Genomic DNA, 21731 nt, shown 5'->3' with positions numbered 1-21731 from the left:
AGTGGGAAATGGGCGGGGAGATAATATCGATCGTGACTTAATCCGAGCAATTGAGCAATTGAGCGAGCAAGTTAATCAACGCTCTATCTCACCATCACCTATTTTATCACCTTCTTGGTATCTACCACATATCTATATTACCAAACACATTATCCGACGGACATCAGATATCAGATATGATGTGATATATTGAATGAGGAGTATGCAGTACTCTGGAATTCTACTCTACTCTACTCTGCTCTACACATCCGAATCAAATCGAGCAAGGCAGAGTTGTTGGATCTAGACTTGGATTTAGACACAGACTTGGACTTGTAGCATGTACGCACGGTGGCTAGCTCGCCACGCATGTATATATACATGTATACACGTTCACAGTCCACATACATTCACACATGTGTATACGTATATACGTGCATATGTGTACATTTCCTAGGCAGGTCGGTCGGTAGGTAGGTCACTCTATCTTCTCTCCTACCCTCACCTCTCCTCATCTCATTTCACGTTACCTCGACTCTTCTCTCTTTTCTTTCCTTCTCTTCGCTCGCTTCTCTTCTCGTTTGATTCGACATCCCTCTTTTTTGCTTTAGTTTTCATATTCAGCCCTTTTTCCTTACCTTACGTATAAATAAAACAAAAGCCGTGATAAACTCGTCATTTACAATGTACGCGGTTTCCATCGTATATCAAAACCTCAAATCAATCGACATCCGGCACGGGCAGACCCTGCACGATCTTGACCCGCCGGCCCAGTTTCTCCAGCGCGCGCCTCGAGTTCTCGGCCCGCAATTCCGCGCTCTCCTTGTCCGTGACCAGCACAAAGTCGTGTCTCAGGAGCGCCGTGCCTTCCTTGACGCCGTATTTCTGGGCCGTCTCGGCGTCGCATTTGCCGAGTTCGACGATGAGCGAGTTCTTCACGCCAAAGACCGCGTCCGAGGTTTCGTACGGGTCGTCCTTTAGGTACAGGGCTCTAGAGAAAAGAAAGGTCGTGAAGTTAGCAACATGAATCTCCTCACTTGCTGAGAGATTGGCATTGATGAACTCACGTTATCAGATGATCAAACCCTTCCTTCTCAAACATAAAGTGCATATGCGATGGCCGCATGGGGTGTCGACCCAACTTCTTCAACAGCTGGCCCACAGGTCCGTCATGCGGGATCGGATACGGCACCGGCACGATGGCATTGAACCAGAATTGCCCCTGGGCATCGCTGATCATGATACATCGCCCGTCCGGCCCGTCTCGGTCGGCGTGCTGCACGTCGTAGTGTCCTGACGAGTCTGTCTCCCAGATGTCAATCTTGACTCCCTCGATCGGGTTCCCCGACACATCTTTGACCGTGCATATCGCGAGCAAGGGTTCGCCGTTGGTGTCGTGCGACATGAGACTCCCGTGCTCCAGGGTTTCGGCTTCGTGTGTGTGGAAAGGTCCGAGGACGGTGCCCTCTGTGGAACCTTTGGGTTTGGGGTGGTCGATACTGTCGACAAGCAAGGAGAGGCCCAGGATATCGGAGAGGAGGATGAATTCCTACAATGCCCACCATCAGGCAATGTCAGTGATCACGATTCTCGGCCAGAGTTTGACACGTTGCAAGCTGAAAAAGGAGAACTATGGTTCTGGGTATAGAAACATACCTGCCTCACATCGGTGCAGATTTGACCTGTCTTGGTGAGGAACTGGATACCCGCCATCCACTCCTGCGTACTCAACCGAGTCTCACGGGCAAAGTCATGGAGGTGCACCACCAGCCGTTCGAGAATGTATCTGAACCGCGGGTCCGGGTTGGCCGAGTTGATCAAGTTGACATTCTCGGTGATGTTGTCGATCGTCAAGTCCTTCAACGGCGGGATCGTGACTTGGGAGGGATCCATTGTATTGGTCGTCTCTAGGGAGGTAGCCTTTCGTCGGGAGTAGACTGTCTATGGAGCGCAGGGAGGATGGCGACACTGTTGAGCAAAAATTCACAACAACAAGACAAAGGCTGAAAGATTGAACAAGACCACAAACATAGTAGAGCCCAGGCCAGTATTATAAAATAAGCGATAATCTTCTCTCTTTTGTCCTTTCCACCCCCGGTATCGTGGGGTAATTGCTGGAGGGGGGAGGATCCGAAGACTTGGTAACTAACTGCTCACGACTTCAGGAACCACAAAGGGCGAAAGTGAGCAATGACGAGCCTCTGCAGGGAACCTCTCGTGTACGGGTATAACAAAGCCATCTTTGCTTATGCGGCAATTGGTCAGTTGGTCAGTTGGCCAGTGGTCAGTGGTCAGAGAACAGCGAGAAAAGGTGATGGTGGAGCAGCTTGTATCATCCGACAGCGAAATGCATCGGCAAAGGGACAAACTTCCCCACCATCCACCATTGAGGGGCAGTTGCTTCTGTACGAAAAAAAGCGGCTTTTGACGGCATCTGTCTGGCCCCATCGCCGTGTCTCTGTCACCACTGTCTACATATCCACCATCTCTGTACTAAAGGATGACAAAATCCCCTCGTACATTCCCGGTCAGTTCAGTCAGTGCCATCGTACACGAGCCCCCAGCTGTGGAATCTATTCCGTCAGAATGCCTCATGCCTCCCTCCCTTCAAAACATCAAATGCTCTATTGCAATAATACAAACCAACGCTCGATGCTGAATGAAACTGTTCAATCCACAGTATGATGACCTATGCTCCTGATAGATCCATGCCATCTCCTGATACCAATAATACTGCCAATTTGCTTGAGCTTTTTTTTTTCCCTCGATCAGCACCATTGACCTCCTTGAACCCAGATCAACGCCGTTCATGCCGATTCAACAACCTCTTTTGGAGCATTCCTAGCGATGTCCGCCTTGAGACGCGCTTCGGTAGACTTGTGCTGCTAGTGCCTGCAATCGATCGCCTTCGTCGTCATCATCATGGTCGTCTATTCGTCCCTTCTCTCGTGGCGAGAATGTCGAAAGGTAAGAACTTCGTGCGGTGGGCGAGCGTTCGGCTGCAGCATCTTGCAATTGTTGGATCAGGGGCGGTGGCCGGACGTCAAATCGTCCCGTCGAACCGCTCGAGGGGGCCGTCTCAAGCTGTGCAGTCGACTCTGCTGGTGGCTCCCGTGACCCACTGTCCTTTGAATTCAAAGACCTTTCACCTGCCAGATCTAGCGAGGCTCGGGCAATGTTCGCAGACCTCTGCATGTCATCTGTCTGGCGACCGCCCTCGATGCCGGATCCCGCCGAGAGAGGTGGTGGACTCTCCTTTCCCAACTCTTCTCCTGCTGTTTCCCTGTCGGGCGAAGCGGACCCCGGTGCTGTCAGCTGCAATTCTTCCTCTTTGACCTCCTTCCACGAGCATTTAGCATGCTTTTTAGTACATCCCATGCACGCTGTGAGGTTCTTTAGACAGTCCATGTGCAGTCTCCGACATCGATCGCACGGAGGAATGACCCGGTCACCCTTCCACATGTTGTCCATTCGTCGCACCATCTCTGCCTTGAATGGTCCACCGTCATCCCTGTCTAGCGTGATTGGCTTCATATGAGGCATCAAAGAAGCCGGCGTATTCGGGATGGCCACCGACGATATGCTTGCCGCTGCTAGTTCGATTGAACGAGAACGTGGTTTCTCCGCAGAGGACGCATGCATAGCCTGTGTTCGACTAGTGCCAGCTCCTAGAGAAGAACGACGAACAGTATCTTCGGTCAAGCCAGCTTCTCGTTCGCTTGGTGTCAAGAAATTCTTTATCATCTCGGTACGCTGGACTGGGGAAGCATCCTTAATCGACTTGCCATTGATGATGGTGACATTTCCCGCGTTTGACGAGCCATACGTCTCCTCGCCAGCACTTCGTAGAAGGTCGTTGGAGGAAGATCCACGACGCACATCTGATTCCGCAGCTGTAGATTGTCTCAGGTTGACCGCAGTAAATCCGACTGGAGGCGATTGAGAGACCTCGATACTCCTTATTGCGCGGGCGCTGCCGACCCCGTTTGTGTCCATGGGCGAACCGGGGGCAGCTTCGGTTCTTGTGGCATGTCTTTTGGCCTCGGCTTCCTGGTCGCGTCTGCTCAATATGGCTGTGCGCCGACCTTTCATCTTGTGGATCAGTTGTCGCGCTCGGCCAGACACTGCTCAAGGTTAGCTTGGATAGGTAGGGAACTATGAGGTATTGGCGACATACCTTGATCTGCAAGCTGAATGACCTGACCGAGATTGCGGTCCAAGAGATCCATGACGCCTAATTCCTTTTCTTCGTCTTCCAGAATGGGTTGCGGGGGGATCAATTTTTGAGGCATGCCACTGGCGATGAGGACGAAATCCTCCTCCGAGATCTCGACCCGACACTGCTTGGTGTAGAACTGGCAGACCCGCACTCCATTGCGAGTTCTTTCCAGGTTGAATTGCTTGGGATTGTTCTGGGCAAACTCGACCACATCCAACCAGGTCACATGGGCATCCTTTGCGTGAGATTTGAGAATCTTGGGCGGCCCGTCAAACATTTTCTCGAACCGCTTAACCAGGATGGGGCCGACAGGACAAGCTCCCAAGTTACCTGCCATGCTCTCGTGGCGCTGTATGACCCCATCGTATTCCCCCAGCAGGCGAGCTATCTCGGGAAGCTTGTCATTGACTGTGACGAGGGGGATAGTATCCTTGTGTTGCCGCACAAGGTAGTTGATTTGCAAGTGGTTCGCAGCAGTCCGCGGGACCTTTGCTGCTGGGAGGGGTTGGGGCTCCGTTGGGGAGCGAGGTCGCTTGAGAGACGAAGATTGCTCGGAATTCATTGTCACGGACGATGGACGTTCCATTGCTTTGGCATAGAGGATGGAGGGAGGGAGCCCGAGTCACCTTTGGTGCGCTCGGGCTGCGCGTGCTTAGCTAAGAAGCTCTCGGGAAGTGAAGTCGAGAAAAGGCGCGGGCGGAGAATCGTGGAGGGGTTGCGGGATCAGCCTCGAATAGTTTGGCCCAAGCTGGGCGAAAGCTATTCTTGAAGCTGCAGCGCCGTGAGCGGAGGAGAAACCCAGGTCGTAGTCAAAGGTGGTAGCGAGAAGTAGGTGCGAAAGGAGAAGGAGAGGTAGGTGGGAGGAGAAAAGAGTAGCAGAAGTAAATGGGAGGGAAAGCTGCGGCACGTGGCTTAGGCCTGATCTGAGAGGCTGTAGTGTGAAATGCGAACCCAGGGATACGTCCGGGAGGACACAGGAAAAGGCTACGGCCAATGGGGCGAAAACCAGGTGCCAAACAACAACAAAGAGGTGAAGACGGAGCAAGGGGAAGCAAAAAAGAAAGAGAATGTGTGGGTGTCAGAAGAGAGGGAAGGAGATGGAGAGGAGAGGAATAGTACCAGCTCGCCAGGTATCCAAGGTGCAAGGTGGAAACGGCGAGGAGGGCGGCCGAGGGCGGCGAAGGAGCGGGTTCGATGGATGGTCGTTGGATGGTTGGATGGGGGAAGGGGGGAGAGGTACGGAGCACGGGTTGCGGCGACCAACCAAGTTTTCCAAGAGGCCCTTCCGGCCCATCAGCTGCCAACAACAGCCTAGGCAATAGATCATTAATAAGGGAGTTTGAGGGAGTCGTTGGGCGTACGCGGGGCTTATCACTTCCCCTCTCCGAGCGGCACCCATGGCCGAGAGCTTACGGCAACAGTGGGCAACTAAGGCATCGCACTTGGCTCACTGCCACCAACGACCACCTCATTAATTATTATTTATTGCGCGGTGGCTGATGGGAGGGGAAAAGGGACGCGTGGACGTTGAAGAGAAATACAGCAGAAACCAGCAGGGCGCTACTGGGACTGGGACTAGAACCAGACCTCTGTACCGAGCAGGAATTGTAGACAGCCTCGGATCGAGATGGCCATCTGCGCTTATACGATGGTGCTGCCGTACCTGCACTTTTCTCGGAAGCTAGAGGAGGAGGAGAGGAGAAAGCCACGGTCATGTTCGGGGGTGAAGTGTTCCTTCCAACAACTTCCAGGTAGTTAGTTGGTGTAGTAGGCGTAGGTAGGCATGATGGGCTGGCATTAGTGGGTGCGCGGGGTTCGTCCCCCCAGGCCCTAGGCTGGGCGGGAATGGGAGTCTCGGGTGAGCCAAAGTGCCAGAGGGCAAGGAGCGCAGAGATCAAAGCATAGTTGTCCGCCTTTTGACTGGTGGGGGAAATCCAACCACACCTGCACCTTTCTTCCTCTGCAGCCATTCACTTCTATCTCATTCCTCGGTTCGTGTTGATTCCTCCTCCTGTCCTCCGAACATCTTGTCTGTCTCTCCCTTATGCCCTGCGCCATCATCGCCACCCCCGTTATCACGAGCTCACAAGCACGGAAAGGAGCAATGTGACAAGTGCTCCAAGGGAGGGTGAGGTGGAGGCAAGATCCGTGCGCAAGCCCGAGGGCGGCGCTCCGCCCAATTGGCAATAACCATTCCGCATGCTCTGACGGTGGCTTCGGCGGAAATCGTGGCGCACCATTCACATCTCGCCCTTTGTTCCATCATCTTCTTCCCCCGACATAGCCCCCCCGTCTCTCCCCTTTGGCACTTGCTGACCCTTGACTTGCAAGCTCTACCTCTACCAGGACCTCGTACACGTCACTCCACCCATTGATTTTTCCAAGGCTGGCCTTCGGCTTTTACGACAATTCAAATCACCGATTGCCCCCTTCCCAGACAACCAGACCAGGGCTTCAGGCACACAAACAACCAGCTTGTCCCAACTTGGTTCTGAATCACACCCCAAGATTCCCCTCCCTCACCCACACACAAGCCAATTTTACGCACTAGACTCTTTACGGCTAAGGGAGTCAATTTCCGCCCTTCACTGTCCATCTCTTGCGGAAAAGACACAAATTTCCCTGTGTTACCAACAAAACCACCCCTTCAACTCTCAGGTAAGGAAAATGTCCGAGCGAGGCCATTTTCGTGGAGGTGGCCGGGGAGGAGGCGGGAGAGGGGGCGGAGGTGGTAGGGGCGGTCGTGGTGGTGCCGGCGCATCTTCGCAGCAGTCCAATCAACCACACGAAAAGCCCAAGAAGGAAAACATCCTGGACCTGAGCAAATACGTCGAGAAGCAGATCAATGTCAAGTTCAATGGTGGACGAGAAAGTATGTCCTCTTTTTGTGTTCCGAAAATCTCTGGCTGGACCTCAAGGGTAAACAAAAACGCCAGCAAAAATTTCCTGTACTAACTCGACTCGTCTTTGTCAGTTGTCGGCACACTCAAAGGCTACGACCAATTAATGAATCTGGTATTGGATGATGTCAAAGAAACCATGAGAGGTGAGTTATTTTCTCTTCCCAGTGTATTTACCGCACGCCCGTGGCAAAAGGCTTTGCAGTTAACAGTTCCCGCAATGGCAGATGATGAGGGCAACGAGACAACAAGACCACTGGGCCTGGTTGTCGCCCGCGGCACGCTGCTCGTCCTGATCTCTCCGGTCGACGGGAGTGAAGAGATTGAGAATCCTTTCCAACAACCGCCAGAAGAGTGATTGATTGCAAGAGCAACAAACGCTCAGCCTTTTACCAACCTCAAGACTCAAAGTCCAGAGAGAGCGAGAGAGACAGGGAGGCGCGAACACCATCCTGCGACGTTTCCTCAGCACAGAGATCTAGCGCCCAGCCTGACGTTATCCGGATCATCAATTGCATTCATTGATCGAGTGCTCGATCGAGGCCACGTTACGCGCGAAAGGTCTCCAACGCTGAACCCCAGTGTATCATTGCTTCTGCTCTAAAATCATGCATCCAACATCTGGGCGTCGCAGTTCGTTCCCCGACCTGCTTCATGACATGATCTGGTCGGGGGCGGTGGAAGATCTCCATCCATGGGGCTCAACAGCAGAGTTACAAACAGAGATTTACGATTTTTTGTTTCTTGTTTTCTAAACTTCACTACCAATCTTCCTACACTCCGGCTGTTTTCTCCCAAGATCATAGTCATGTCGCCCCATTTCAAAATTCCATCATATCGTCTGCAATCAGTATTGGTCCTTTGGCGCTCTTCCTGAAACAGATCTCCTTTCTGTTCCCCTTGGCAGATCGGTAGTTGTCCAAGCAAAGTCCCTCTGTTTCTCTATCACATGTTGCATTCCAGGTGCTGAAGATTATTTTCTTGGACGGGTTAGATTCCATCAATCTCTCTTTCCAGGTCGTCCTGCTCAGTTTACCTACCTCAAAGGTCCTCCCCTCTTCCCAACTAATTCCTGAAATGCACTCTCCACCCCCTTTTTTAGCTCGCGGTAGCTCACCACAAACACGCTCTGTTCGTCCCGGCTCACGAGCATGATCTTCTCCTCCGTACCCGCGTCTAATTTGTTGAGACACATCAGGACATGGCCGAGATCCACGACTGGTCGGTTTTGTGCATCAACCTGGTGAAAGACGTAGTCACGGAACAACTTGAGGAAATAGCGTTCCCCATTCTCGCTCCACGACTGGTCATGATTGTATTCGGGGCGTTCAGTGATGAAGTTGATTTTGGCCATAAGGCGCACCAGGCGCGCATTCTCCACCTCGCGCGACAATTCAGAATATAGAGTATCGTCGCTGTGAAGGGCCGCATTGAAAGCGGTGATCATTTGGTTTGCGATAAGAGTGACGAATCCGTCTATGGTTTTCTCCGAGTTCTGCATTGCAGAGTATAACCACACCACGGCGTTTTGAAGCTCGGGCTTGTAATAACGTTTGAAAGTGTCCATGCTGCGAGCAAAATTCTGACCCACATCCAGGGATCCTGAGCCAACGGCAAGGACAACCAGGGCAAAATTGACGAGATCCTGTCGTTGGACCTGAGCGAGAGGTGTGTGGGTATTGGCGTCATACTGCACCACATCCAGAATGCCGCAGCCGTTCAGACGGATGCGATTCTTTCCTGTTACAAGGATTTTGCTGGGGTCGAGGATTCGAGCGGCTAAGCCAGAGTTGTGGATGGTTTTCAGAGCAGAAGCTATTTGCACGACGTAAGACCACAAGGCAGGCTCCGTGGCTTGGTCTTTGTTAGAACGAGCGGGACGAGGATTGTATGAATGTCCAAGGTGATGGTGTTCCAAAAGGGTTTTGGACAGAGGATGATATTCTGTGGCGATAAAGAGGGATGAGTCGCCGAAGCCGCGGTTTGTAAAGACGTCGACAATTCGGACAATGTTAGCGCTGATTATATTTTTCCAAGCTTGTCCAGCGCGGATTGCGTGCTCGTTTGTTAAGCGGAAGCCTGCATGTGAAAGCGTGAGCTTCTGAAGACTGCAACGAGGTCGATGGAGTGGTATAGTTCAAGATCATACCTTCAATTCTGCGGAGGGCGAAAAAGTGCCCATTGGCGCTTGATTGCGCTTTATACACCCAAGATGTATAACCTCCAAATATGTTTGAACTTTTGTGGGCTGTATCAAGAGGGACAAGAGAGTGATAACTCTCGATGTGACTTGGTAGCTGCGAATCTGGAGCGCAAAATCAGCACCGCACCACCCTGTCTTATGAACCAGCGACGCATACTGGGTAATATCTGGAGGGCTGCCGCTGACTTCTTCTGAATTTCCTCTCGGAGATCGTTGGGGATGAAAAGGTCATGCACTGTGCGCTGGTAGGGAGTGAGGGCCGCGTTGTAGTGGCCAATAGGCGCATATTGGTGGTATTGTACCTAGCAGGTGATTAGCATCATCATCACAGCCTCTGTTTGAGATGCGTACCGGCTGCTGAAAACCAGGTGCGTTCTGATAAAAAGCGGTTCCATTTATACTGTGATCGAGATATGGGTTCGGGGTATGGCTCGTTTGAAACGTCTCAAAAGCATGAGAGACAGGAATCTCGCCTTCACTGGTCTAGACAGTACCTATAAGCATCGGACGGAAGCACCTATGCTCTGAGAGAACTCACTAGAGACGGGTCTTGAGTTCGTCGGGGCACAAATTCTTGGACGTCAGGCAGCGCCCAATCTGGGGTTTTGGCATCTTGTCGAAGAGGAGTAGCGTTCGACGATCCTGGCATAAGTTGTAAGCCACCGGCGTCGTCTGAGTCCGAGACACTAGACATCTGCTCACGGGAGATGATGGCCTTGGGCATGAACGGGGCAGCACTTGCTGCCTTCGGAGATATGCCAGTCGTTGGCTTCTTGATAGCAGTGGCTGCAGCTGCGGTGCCATTGGGAGACAAGAAAGAGGGCGTGAAACTCGGCGAGTCGACGTTGAGCGTCTTTTTCGACTGACTATTTCCTCCGTCTCAGCAAAACAGTGCCTCATCTTAGGCAGGGCAAGACCGTTGAGTCGTACCTATCATTTTGTCCTCCCTCAGAGGCAGGCTTTTCTACGGTGTGGTTGAAGGCACATCCTGCAGCAGCAAGTTAGTCTTATGTGCAACACCTGCTATTCCCAGTGTACCTTTGTCCTCGTAGCGGCACTTCCCGTATATCGTGACATTGCGACATAGAGTGTCTTTCGCATTTTCTGTCCAGATACAGCTCAGCGCTCTATATCTTCCTCTCAACGAGCCTCAAAGTAGCATCCAACATACCCCGGCCTTTGAGTCTAGGGGACGAAGCTGCCTGTTTTGTATCTTCCGCATTATTTTTGATCACTGTGGCCATAATCGTTTATTGACTGCGCCTGAGCATGCTGCTCCATCAGTCTTTGGGAGGGCAGGCTTGGAGTTTTCGGTAAGGATCAAGGCATTTCCTGGGTTCGCCAGAGCCGAGCTTGGAGAGAGACACAGTTTCGAGTCTGTGCGCAGGCTAGATGTCCGGGGCTGGTCCTGTGACTGTTGAGGTGTGAGCGAGGGTAATGTACATGACGACTGAGATATCCAAAATTAAGAAATAGTAGCGATGAAACGACGATAATAGCGTAGTCGCCAGCCAGAAAATGCAGTGAACCAGGAAAAATATGACCAGGATTCTGAGCGCAGCCGCGCTCTGTATGGAATGCGGTTTGTCGAGTCAAGTCTCGCGAAGAGTAAGTGATACGAGGTGGGAGATGGAGGTGGTCGGCGGGATTGTCGAGGCAACACAAGGGTCCAAGGTCCAACCAGCGGATTACATACATCCATCCGCCTTTCCACTCCGCGGCTTCGCGTGGACACGTTCCCTATACCACACAAACGCAGCCATCAGCACAAGAGCTTCTAGTCATCGGCCGGTACGATCTAGCCTTCCCTACACACAACACCTCTATACAACTGGCGTGGTTTGAATATAGTGGGCCCCCGCAACTCACCCTAGGCAGGGCTCCATAGGTGAAGCTAAGGCTTGAAGAGAAGGGAAAGAAGCATAGTTGACCATGTCTATTCGATCGAAGCGATAACCCCCTCGATTATATCCCTGCCTCTCGGTCTCGATTCGAAAGATGTCGACCCCCGACATCTCCCAACTAACTGCGTCCCAACAAGAAGCTCTCCAAACCTACACCTCCGTTACCGATCAAGACCCCATCGCCGCGATCCCGCTCCTACGACGATGCGAATGGAACGTACAAATTGCTGTGGCCCGCTTCTTTGATGGTGAACCTGCAAGCGACCCTCTCGCCGAAGCACAAGCACAACTGCCTCCTGCCTCTGCCCGCCAAACTACAAATTTGCAGTATGAGTCGCTTCTAGCAGCATCACAAACCTCTCCCAGACCTCTCCGGGCAAGCCCCGGGGACATAGTTACACGAGTCGACACGAGCGGCACAGTCAACGAACCCGTATATCGTCCTTCGACATTGTTCTCCATCATATTTACTCCCGTGAATATCCTGTACAGAGTATTTACAACCGTGTTGTCGCCATTTGGATTCCTCGTTCCCACGTTTCTCTCCCGCCTCTTTCATCGCCTTCTCTACCAATCCCAGTCGCAATCACGCACCCAGAGGCGGGCTCTACCACCAGCTGAAAATGCAAGGAGATTCATACGAGAGTTCAGTGAAGAATACGGCACCGAGAGTCAGGATCGAGAATCATCTGCGCCGCTTCTCCCATTCACCGAATCCGGGTTCAACTTAGCCCTCGACACCGCCAAAAAGGACCTCAAATTCATGCTTGTGGTCCTTCTCTCGCGCAGCCATGATGACAATAATACCTGGGTCCGAGAGACCCTACTGTCCCAACAGTTTAAATCATTCCTCGACTCTCACCGGTCTGACTTGATACTTTGGGGTGGAGATGTACGAGATTCGGAAGCCTACCAAGTATCTGCGAGTCTTCAGTGTACCAAGTTCCCGTTTGCGGCACTCATATGCCAGGGTTCGGAGCCAGGATCGGGTGCACCATCCGGAGCGATGACAGTTGTCATGCGTGCTGTTGGACCAATATCAGCACCGGAATTGGTTGCAAAGTTGGCCACGGCAATGACGACCCACCAGACGCAACTTACTGCAGCGAGAGCTCAGCAGGCAGAACGCCAGGCCACTCAGAATCTACGTAGGGAGCAGGACTCGGCTTACGAGAGATCATTGGCGCAAGATCGTGAGAGGGCTCGTCGGCGACGGGAAGAGGAGGAAGCGGCAAGAAGAGCAGAATTAGAAGCCCAAGAACAGGCAAGGCTGGCAGAAAAGAAGAAGAGAGACAGGGAGCAGTGGAAGAGATGGCGTGCTCGTTCACTTCCGGAAGAACTGGACACAGAGATCAAAGATGCCATTCGAGTGAGTATCCGCTTGCCTTCTGGCGAACGAGTCATCCGAAGATTTCAAACAGATGCCGAGATAGAAGAACTGTATGCCTTCGTGGAATGTTACGAGGTCATCAAATCCAAACATTCGGAAAAACAAAGGGAGGAAGAGGAAGAGGAGGAAGATGCAGAGAAGCCAGAGGGATATGAGCATGATTACAAGTTTCGACTGGTGTCGCCCATGCCCAGAATAGTGTATGATTTGGAAAGGGGAGGTTCGATAGGCACAAGGGTGGGAAAGGGCGCAAACCTGCTCGTGGAACCTATTGATGAGGATGAGGAGGACGAAAATGAGGACGAGGATTGATAGAAGCCGATTGCGTGGTTTGCTTGAGATAGATCTGGCTGGCACTAGAAGAATCTTGGAGAAAAGGCGCGCACCCTTTGCAGCCACGGTAGAAGGGTAAAACGAATGGATGTATTGTAGCATGTTGAGGACATCAATAGCACTCGCAGGTCACGTTATACACACGCGAGTATTTCCTGATCCGCGTGTGCTGATGGTATCTCATTGATGTCAGTCCATCGTGGACAAAGTGTGGGCCTCCTCAACATATCATGTCTAGCCAGGGGAAGAGGGAGACTCGTGGATGTCCATGATAATGCAGGTGACTCCAGCACCTCCTCCTCCTCATTCCCTTACGGTACCAAGCGAAAGCCTTGCTTCCAATCTCATCTCATCCGCACCAACAGCAAGAAAGTCAGAGCCTTTGCAAACCTACATCATCCCTTTCCCCCCTCCTCTCTGTTCTCATCTCGAAAGCAACCTTGCAACAGCAGCCACAGCCAGCACAGCCAGCGCCACGTCGCCTTTGTACTGTTTCCCGGCGTGGACCTGCATTGCCAGCCCTGCCGTGAAGAACAACAGGCTGAGCGACGCGGCGAGGAGTTTCACGGCGCGCCCCCCGAACAGGAGACTGAACCCGACGAGAGTGTCGATGACGGGCGTCACCGTCGCGGCCGTAGAGCCGTCGTCTGGCAAGTGGTATTCCTGGAAGGCGTACCATATGGGCGTGTACGCGCCATGGGTGAGACGGGAAAAGGCGCCAAGGAGGACGACGGACGCGAGCAAGTAGACCGGGACGGTTTTGAGGGCTGTAGACATTGATCAGCGCGCTTTTTTGTGGGGGAGTATTCAGCAACAGTTGGGCCGCGAAGAGGTCGGGATGCGATAGTGGTGGGTGGGTGAGTGTGACGCTTTGTCCAGCTCGAACTCGCGTGCTTCACAGGATGTTTGGTGACTGGGCAGACTGCGTTCAACTGGTGCGTCTTTGCGAGCAGTTGCTCCGCAGTAGCAGAGTCTCCTATTATTCTAGACATATTTCTGCGGCTATTGATCCGCCCGCATGTCAACCAAGCTGCCAAGTCAGTTCCCATTAGTTTTCTCACTTGAAGGTCGGTCAATGGTAAAGTAAAGGGGACAAGGAAGATCAACCGCGGATTCCCATGTCCGTGATTGCAGGGGTCCGAGTTTCCATGTGCTGCGAGCCCACCTTGCTGATCTTTTACTGCACCATAATCTGTTGATTTCCGACTCTTCGGCGGATATATAGATCGAGTGCTGAAGGATTTCCCTCCCAGCCTCACCCCACCGCCAAATTCAAACATTAGGTTCTGGGGTTGAAGGTTTTGAGCTACAGCGCCCCTGAGTGAAGACGTCTGTCAAGTAAGACTTATTATGATATAAGCGCCGTCTATACCAACTTACAAACCTCAGGAAGGACTACTCCCATACTTGTAATTGCTCGTAGGCCTGGAAACATATGCAGCATCCTAGAACCTGCAGTACCAGGTCCACAAATATTATACCAACATCAAAAGGCGGGTATTCAATAGACCTTCTCCTGCTCTGTGAAGGGCTCTAGGAGTCTTTTCAACCCGACAGATTGATAGTTTGCAGACGGCGGAGCCGCATATCAGTTCAGCATGCTTCTGCCAGTCTGCCCTTCCTGGAACGGCCCGCAAGTCATCTTCACTGATCGTCAGGGCGTACGGTGAAATATGACAAAGTGGCTCGGAAAGAACCGTCGGTGTAGATGTATGGTCTCGGAAGACATTTCTGTCCTGACTTTTGGCATCGGGAAGAAGGATCGGTACCTGCTTTTCCTCATGCCAGCGCAAGAGAAGAGTTGGACCGAGCGAACCGGGACTTTGGCAAGAGCCCTTGTGGAGAGCGAAAATCGGTGAGAAGCCGTGGCAGATGACCGTGGGAGCGAACATGCACCATAATGTAATGGTCGCTGGGCAGCCTTGCGAAAGGGCTTAACAAGGCCTGTCAGCACTCAGTGACATCGTCGGCCCCTTGCGCCAGCGCAGACACGACACGACCATGGGAGTTTCCCGGGGCGAGAACCCACTGACATGACAGTCACTCTGGGGGATGTCGTGACCTCAACCCTTCACGCCACCTGTACCTTAGGTTAAGCCGTCGCAAAGTGTAGTCTTTTGACACCTGGAACAAGCACTGGAGAGCTGCAGCGTAGATCAAGGCAACGTACCGCCCTACTATCGGGACCAAGACAGACGTGATAGTGAACAAGGGGCCGGCAATGATCCGGCCAGTCCCCAGTTTTCTGGTTATAAGGACTAGGGACTTGGTACATACCAAGTACTCTGTACGTACTTAGGCACTCCGTACTCGGTACGTCGTGGATATTGCGTATCTTGGACCCCACCACGGGCTCGATAGGAGAACTGGTTTCAAGAGTCCTCCCGCGGCACAAAGGAGGGGTCAAAGTGATTGTTCACGTCTTCTCTTCTCCTAAGATAGCGCAAGCATGAGGAATCTCGCTCCAGTTACGGACCATCATCATTTGTTGGGCCTCAGCAACCTCATGATGGCGTTCAAACCCCATCCATGTAATCGCCTCGGCGGTGCGAGGGGTTCACAGCCCCTTTCTTGTGAAGTCTGGGGAAGCAGCTGAAAACCTCGCAACGCCACACAGCGTGGGCAGCAGGGATGAGTCTGCTCTAGCGAAGCTTGAGAACTCTCAAATTTCGTGAGCAAGGAACAGTCCTGACTAAAAACCAAGGACCTGGAGGGGCAATGTCGAAGTTTGAGACCTGCCGAGGAGGGTTGAGGGTGTAACGTTAACCGAAACAAGAAAGAACCAAAGTCAGAGCTGAAGAGAAAGCCAAAGACCAGCTTAATCGTCAGGGGTTTCGGCGAACAGGACGAAGTAGCGGGACGCCTCGGGTATGCACACTGCACGTAAGGTTAGCGAAGACGGAGGAGGTGTTCACAGCTCCTCAGAGAATGGGTTTCCCGCGGCTGGAACATCCTCTTCACATGTGAAGTTGTCAACGGGTTGGGAAATTGATGACTGGCCACTTATGTTCTGATACTCTGATCAGACCACGAGCACCGAATATTGCTTCATCGTCGTCGACCCTGACAAATGGTCCAGTTGTATAACTGATGAGTACGCAGGTAGGAATGTCACCATCCGCCCGCGGATGATGTTTCCAAGAATCATGCTTGATAGCCCTCACACCATCATCGATACCAGGGCAAATCGATCGAACACCATAGATCGACAATGAGGAACCCCACCATTTCGCCAGCCGTGGAAATTGGAATGAAGCCACATAGTGGAGGATGAAAAAAGTTGGGGAGAAATTTAGCGATAGCTATCCAGGGCACACAGGGCGGGTGGGAAGAGAAGGTTGCATCTTTAGCCAGGGGCCAACGCATCGAACGCCTAGCTAAGAGTGCCACTACAGTACCTAGGTAGGGGCATGTACCTAAGTGTCGGGCTTGCGGGGGTGCCTGAGAGTTCCCGGGTGCCTGAGTGCCTGACGATGACGATGCTTGGCCCTACAAGACATCCACAGGGGACCCGTACAGGGGACCCGTCTTAGGGTCCATGGAGGTACTTATGAACTAATACTCGGTACAAGTACAGTACCAAGTACCAACGCTATCTGGTTTCTCCGGGCCCCATTATCTCGCATCCCGGGGCTCGCGTGCCAATGATTATCATTCTCTCGCCCTGCTCGCGCACCACACATCGTACCTGAATCCCTAACTCCTCATACCAAGCAGGCTCCCCTCAACCTACTCGTAGAAGGCTTGACGCCAAAAAAAATATCCTCCTATCGGCCCAAGCAGCCCGCTTCTGCCTCGTATGGCGAACAATGGCGAGAAGCGAACCTCCACCATGACATTGTCCAATGCCATGTCTCTGTCCATGTGTCAATTGACTGCCTCTGTCATCCGGGAGCCTGGCTTTGGGGCTCTCCAAACCTGGTCCCTGTCAGAATTTCTATCCACAATCCACCCATCCCACTTCAGGTTCAATTCCATTTTTTGCTTAACCTTGCCTGCTTTCGTTCGAACTTCCCGTCTGCGTCTCTGCCTGTCCAATCATGCCCTCGACGTCCCAGGCCTTACAGATGACTCCCGATGCCTCAAGAGGATAGAAGTTGTCTGCCGGAAACGACCTTCTTTCAACATGCAACCCTGATTGAGAGCATTGTCGGTTCTTCCTCGACAACATTCTTGTGCAGCATTCCTCTCTGACAGACGGACCAACTCTCTCCAAATTCTTTTGTGGCCCTCCCACCTAACTTTACCTCCAAAGGCACATACGGCGCAGGAGACCAACTTAAAATTGATTACGGTTCTTGGGCCTTTCAGAAAATCCGAAACCTGGGGGGAAGACTTGTGCTGAGCGCAGGTGATATTTCCATTGCTGCCACTATCCCTATTGAGAAGGATGATCTCAGTGGATCTTTGATCAATCTGTAAGGGAAGGGGTTGTGTGAGAAGATTGCTGTCCTGTCTATCTTTCGGATCAAGCTAACCGTTGCTTGAGATATCCTCTCGCCAGTTCACAGACTTCCATGATCGGCGGATCTTATCCGGGTCCCACACCGAAGACGAATATTCCGAGCCGGTCATCACAGGACTTTCTTCTGAGGTTGGACAAGAGGAGGTTACCAGACACACAAGACACGGGCAAAGCCAGTCGATCTGGACATTGTGATAGGGCACCTCGAGCCTTGAGGCTGAGACCCGTACCCCCGCCAGCAATTACAGCGACGGGGCTCTCTATATCGTTGAACCTCGACATACATCGCTGAAGCTCTGAAGAGACTTTGAGTTTAGAAGGGGTTCTCACTTTCGGTTGCAGAGTACCACCAATTGCGGTGGCATAAACGCTAAATATCCGACTTCCTTCATCATGTCTTCAAACCAAAGGCCCTCGATGGGACCCCCAGAAACACCGAGCAGATATATGCAGCAGCAATCTCCAGGCCTTTATCCAACATTGCAACTCTCTCCAGACATGTATGCTCACCAGTTCTCCGTAGGGCCGGTCACGGCTCCAATATTCACAAGTCAAAGGCTCTTTTGGGACCCCTCCAGCGTCGACTACAATGATCCTTCTATATCCCAGCAGTACCATGGTTCATTCGCCTACAGTCCAGTGGCACTGAGTAGCTCTTTTGCCTCTTCGTCTACAGTGGTACCCAGTCTTGTTGCACAAGATCCGTTGTCCGAAGAGCAGCCTTATGACTTGCCTAGCCTACCCCGGTCCGCCAGTTATTCCAATGTCGACAGTTCTGCCTTTCCCGCCCCATTCACGACTTCGCCCCGCGTCTTTCAACCGCAAATGGAGAACCCAAGCATGTTTCTAAGCTCACCAGCACGGCGGTTCGGCAGCTTTGACCAGCTTCCAAGTCGCTTCGCGCAGAACACTGCTCCTGAGCGGCCGGCTTACGCGCATCAGATCGAAGAATCCAAGCGGGAGGAAGAAATGAAACGCATGAGGCGAGCGGAGGTGAAAAAGCCGTCCATTACTCGGTCGGTTATGGAAGCCCTACGACGACCCATCACACCGAAAAAGGACAGCAGACCGGGCCTCAAGCGGAGCCTGACACATACTGGAGTGCGGAACGATCGCGGTCTGAAACTCCAGACCCAGGGCAACCGCGAAGGACGCAATTCTCCCATATCCTTTGAACCCAATAGACACCGGTCAGGGCGCTCGTCTCCCCTAAAGCCGAACGCGGACCCCATCTCGCGGACTCTCACCAGCAGCCGCAATGCTAAGCGAGCATCTCTGTCGCTTGCAATCGACGAAAATGGCGTTGCCAAGACAGTAATGACACAGAACACTGGAGATATGGACCTTGATGAACCGTCAGACAGCGGAGCTGAGTCGTTTGACGATAGAGACTTTGACATCGTCTCCAGTCGAAGCAACTCCTTTGCTTTTGCGGGGTATCAGGATCAAGCTCAATCGGACAAGGGCCCCGGTCATTCCAAAACCAGTTCTCGTTCCACGATGGGCTCGGCCAGCTCTGCCAGGCTGTCATCTTATCAAAGCTCTGTCTCCAGTGTATCAAACACCAGAGGGACTGATGTACATCATGGCCGAAGGCAACGGCCCATTCTTGGCTCTACGATTGAAGACGACACCCTCATGGAGGAAGAATCTACTGGTGATGCCCAATATGCATTGCGAGCCATCATTCAAGACCGGTCTCGGTCCACGTCAGCACAAGGGGACCACAATAGCCGAATGCAGTTACATTCTTCTCCTCCCTTGCAGCAAGGGCAATATGCATATTATAACGCCTCGCCGACAACAATCACGGATCCAGATTTGGCAACGCCGAGCACAGACAGGGAAAGTCTGGCAAGCAATGTGAGCATGCGTTGCTTGTGCAAGTCTTCCATGCTCGACGGATCGATACCCATGATTCAATGGTAAGTTTTGCGATCCCGGACGGTAAATGGTCAACCCGTCGTCGAGTTTATTTTGATGCACCCACTAATGCGGCTTTCTGCAGCGATTCGTGTTCGAAGTGGCTACACACCAGCTGTGTGGGTATCGACCATCGGAGAAGACCCGAGCCATATATCTGTGGCTTCTGCACACAGATTCCTGTGCGCCCAAGCCATAGCTCACTACGGCCGTCAGCTCTCCCATCAAATGCAAGCCCGCTGGCGCACAAGGCCAAGCGCCATCGGTGATGTTGAAGAATCATGTATATGTACCCTTCATATTCCATGCAGAGCCGTGGACTACATTATTGAGTCTAAATTGGTCTCTGCCACGCGTTCCTGAGCGACACCGTCACCTTACATTACTATGTGTATTGAAAAGCCTATATATAGCGTCCTGAAGCAAGGAGCTGAGGTTCTGAACCCATATACCCCTGGTTCTATTTGAATCTGTGCTCTCTACCCGCACATATGAAACATAATCACCTGAACACAACCTTTGATAGGAATATAATTACGGATCGGAGGTTGGAACCAAATACCTCCTGGCTTTGTTTTGCAGGGCAATTGGGCAGCAATTGTAAGAATGTCGGACCTTGGGTGACACGACAAGTCGATCTGGACTGCCATGTCTCAGAGCCAGTCGCGACATCGTGTTTGAGCAAAAAAGGGATTACTATACTCTGCTATAAAAAGTACATAGCCATAACCTGCAAGTTCTGCCTTTTGTATGTCGACCGTGTCAATCATTGCCTCCTCCAGCAGAAATGATGTGGACCAGCGCGATTGCAGCTCTGCTTCTGTCGTCGGCTTCTTCAGCTTCTTTCCTTGACCTGCTCGGACGAGCGAACAGACTTTGCCCGATGATCGTTGATACTGTTACCACGACGTCAACCGTGAGCGCTCTTGTTCCACCTATCACTATCACTGCGACTCCAAGCCTTGCTCTCGCTGCGTCAACCGATGTACTGGCTACCGGATGCCTGAGTGATGCTCAAGCGACGAACATAGTCACATCCTGGAAGACTATCCTTACCTCGTCAGATCGAGGGGATGCGAGTGCGATAGCTCAAGCACTGATTGCGGACGAGTATCTGGAAACAAGCGACTCGATCAATTCTCTAGCCGGGAACTCGGTATGTGTTAGCTAGCACGCAATTTTTTGGCAGCCCTGCTCAATTGTTAACGTCGAGGCAGTTGGGAAACGCCACCTTCTCTGGCAAGGATAGCTTCATCGCCGCCGTGCTTGAAAACCCACCCATTCCACTCTTGACAACACTGGACATTTTCCACGACTGCACTCGAATCGCATTCTACTGGGCTGCTAGTGGAGTAGGCTCAGGGGTGGAGGATGTCAGGGGGGTTGACCTGCTATATTTGACCGAGGACAAGGAGCAGATCAACATGGCCATGGTCGAGTTTAACAGTCTTGCATGGGCGAAGGATGTGGTTGGCAGATTGTGAGGGCGAACGGGACAAAGTATTGAGCGTTATGAGTGTCAGGTTGTCCGTTGTATGACTTGAGCACCAAATAGCACAGCTTCCAATAGGGGCCGCCAGGGCTGATCTCTGCTTATCCAAGAGTCAATAAGCGGAATATATTAGGGGGATAAAGAAGCAGGGCCAGAGCCCTTTTTTTTTTCATGCATGCCGCTTAACTGGCCAGTGCGCCTGCGGGCACGAGGACACGCACCCGCAGCGCCGAGCATGGGCATTTTTGGGGCTATGGACCGAGTAGGGAAGCAAGTCAAGAAACCCCAAGACCGCAGGCAACAGGAATTCAACCTTCATTTGTGCGCAGGCACTGCGTGGAATTGGCACCTGGTCCTTGCAGACAACAAACACACCATCGACGGCCAATGTGCTTCATTACTTTCTGGTCCTCTGTTTCACCAGTCTTCAATCTCTTCTCTCTATCCAACTTCTCCTTGGCTCAATCCGCCACGTTCGCCCACCCCTTCGCCCACCTCAATGGACCTTGAGATCAGAACAAAGACGAGAGGTGCCATCGCCTGACCCTCCCTTCTCCCTTGTTGCGGGACCTTTCTCAATGGGCCATCTTCTCTTGTGTCTCGAGTCGGAGTCTCCACACGGGCAGACGGAACCATTGAAAGTGGCACCTGGCTTGCCTCATCGCCACAAGCCCGGCTTGGATTGGTCGAAAAGATATACCAAGAAAGACCCAGGGTCACCCGCCATCACCTAGCGCAATCCAAGCGCATCCACTCCTCCTGGCGGTCCACTCGACGCAGCTGACCGCATCGACACTGGCCTTCCACATGCCATTGCCATAAGCACACCACTCGCCTTCTCGCGAATTGCCTAACTCTTACTTTCTTTCAACCTCTCCTTTTTTTTTTCCCTGGTCGAATCTCGAGTGACAAGTCCGGCACAT

General features: G+C 52.3%; 8 protein-coding genes across 8 annotated transcripts; 4 read left to right on the top strand and 4 right to left on the bottom strand.

Annotated features, from left to right (window-relative positions):
* Positions 1 to 699: 699 nt before the first annotated feature.
* On the bottom strand, positions 700 to 1872 carry AYO21_09238 (hypothetical protein; the record flags this gene model as incomplete). Its single annotated transcript, XM_022659176.1, has 3 exons — positions 700 to 970; positions 1047 to 1528; positions 1636 to 1872. The coding sequence occupies 3 exons, from the start codon at positions 1870 to 1872 to the stop codon at positions 700 to 702; spliced, it is 990 nt and encodes a 329-aa protein (XP_022508533.1).
* Positions 1873 to 2820: 948 nt separating this feature from the next.
* On the bottom strand, positions 2821 to 4760 carry AYO21_09237 (hypothetical protein; the record flags this gene model as incomplete). The annotated part of the gene is made up of 2 exons (XM_022659175.1): positions 2821 to 4103; positions 4157 to 4760. The coding sequence occupies 2 exons, from the start codon at positions 4758 to 4760 to the stop codon at positions 2821 to 2823; spliced, it is 1887 nt and encodes a 628-aa protein (XP_022508532.1).
* A 2105-nt stretch (positions 4761 to 6865) lies between these two features.
* AYO21_09236 (hypothetical protein) lies at positions 6866 to 7456 on the top strand (the record flags this gene model as incomplete). Its single annotated transcript, XM_022659174.1, has 3 exons — positions 6866 to 7070; positions 7173 to 7244; positions 7311 to 7456. The coding sequence occupies 3 exons, from the start codon at positions 6866 to 6868 to the stop codon at positions 7454 to 7456; spliced, it is 423 nt and encodes a 140-aa protein (XP_022508531.1).
* A 678-nt stretch (positions 7457 to 8134) lies between these two features.
* On the bottom strand, positions 8135 to 10545 carry AYO21_09235 (hypothetical protein; the record flags this gene model as incomplete). Its single annotated transcript, XM_022659173.1, has 8 exons — positions 8135 to 9177; positions 9248 to 9403; positions 9459 to 9603; positions 9653 to 9784; positions 9840 to 10167; positions 10232 to 10289; positions 10340 to 10405; positions 10473 to 10545. 8 exons carry the CDS (start codon positions 10543 to 10545, stop codon positions 8135 to 8137), a joined length of 2001 nt encoding a protein of 666 aa, XP_022508530.1.
* A 754-nt stretch (positions 10546 to 11299) lies between these two features.
* On the top strand, positions 11300 to 12907 carry AYO21_09234 (hypothetical protein; the record flags this gene model as incomplete). The annotated part of the gene is made up of 1 exon (XM_022659172.1): positions 11300 to 12907. One exon carries the CDS (start codon positions 11300 to 11302, stop codon positions 12905 to 12907), a length of 1608 nt encoding a protein of 535 aa, XP_022508529.1.
* Positions 12908 to 13351: 444 nt separating this feature from the next.
* On the bottom strand, positions 13352 to 13705 carry AYO21_09233 (hypothetical protein; the record flags this gene model as incomplete). The annotated part of the gene is made up of 1 exon (XM_022659171.1): positions 13352 to 13705. The coding sequence occupies one exon, from the start codon at positions 13703 to 13705 to the stop codon at positions 13352 to 13354; it is 354 nt and encodes a 117-aa protein (XP_022508528.1).
* Positions 13706 to 17786: 4081 nt separating this feature from the next.
* Positions 17787 to 19322, top strand: AYO21_09232 (hypothetical protein; the record flags this gene model as incomplete). Its single annotated transcript, XM_022659170.1, has 1 exon — positions 17787 to 19322. The coding sequence occupies one exon, from the start codon at positions 17787 to 17789 to the stop codon at positions 19320 to 19322; it is 1536 nt and encodes a 511-aa protein (XP_022508527.1).
* Positions 19323 to 20103: 781 nt separating this feature from the next.
* On the top strand, positions 20104 to 20800 carry AYO21_09231 (hypothetical protein; the record flags this gene model as incomplete). Its single annotated transcript, XM_022659169.1, has 2 exons — positions 20104 to 20472; positions 20534 to 20800. The coding sequence occupies 2 exons, from the start codon at positions 20104 to 20106 to the stop codon at positions 20798 to 20800; spliced, it is 636 nt and encodes a 211-aa protein (XP_022508526.1).
* Positions 20801 to 21731: the final 931 nt, after the last annotated feature.

This window comes from Fonsecaea monophora (genome assembly GCF_001642475.1).
Source record: "Fonsecaea monophora strain CBS 269.37 chromosome Unknown Scaff88, whole genome shotgun sequence".
In the NCBI taxonomy this organism is placed as follows: domain Eukaryota; kingdom Fungi; phylum Ascomycota; class Eurotiomycetes; order Chaetothyriales; family Herpotrichiellaceae; genus Fonsecaea; species Fonsecaea monophora.
Note: the sequence above shows the minus strand (reverse complement) of the source record. Positions and strands in the feature narration are given on the sequence as shown.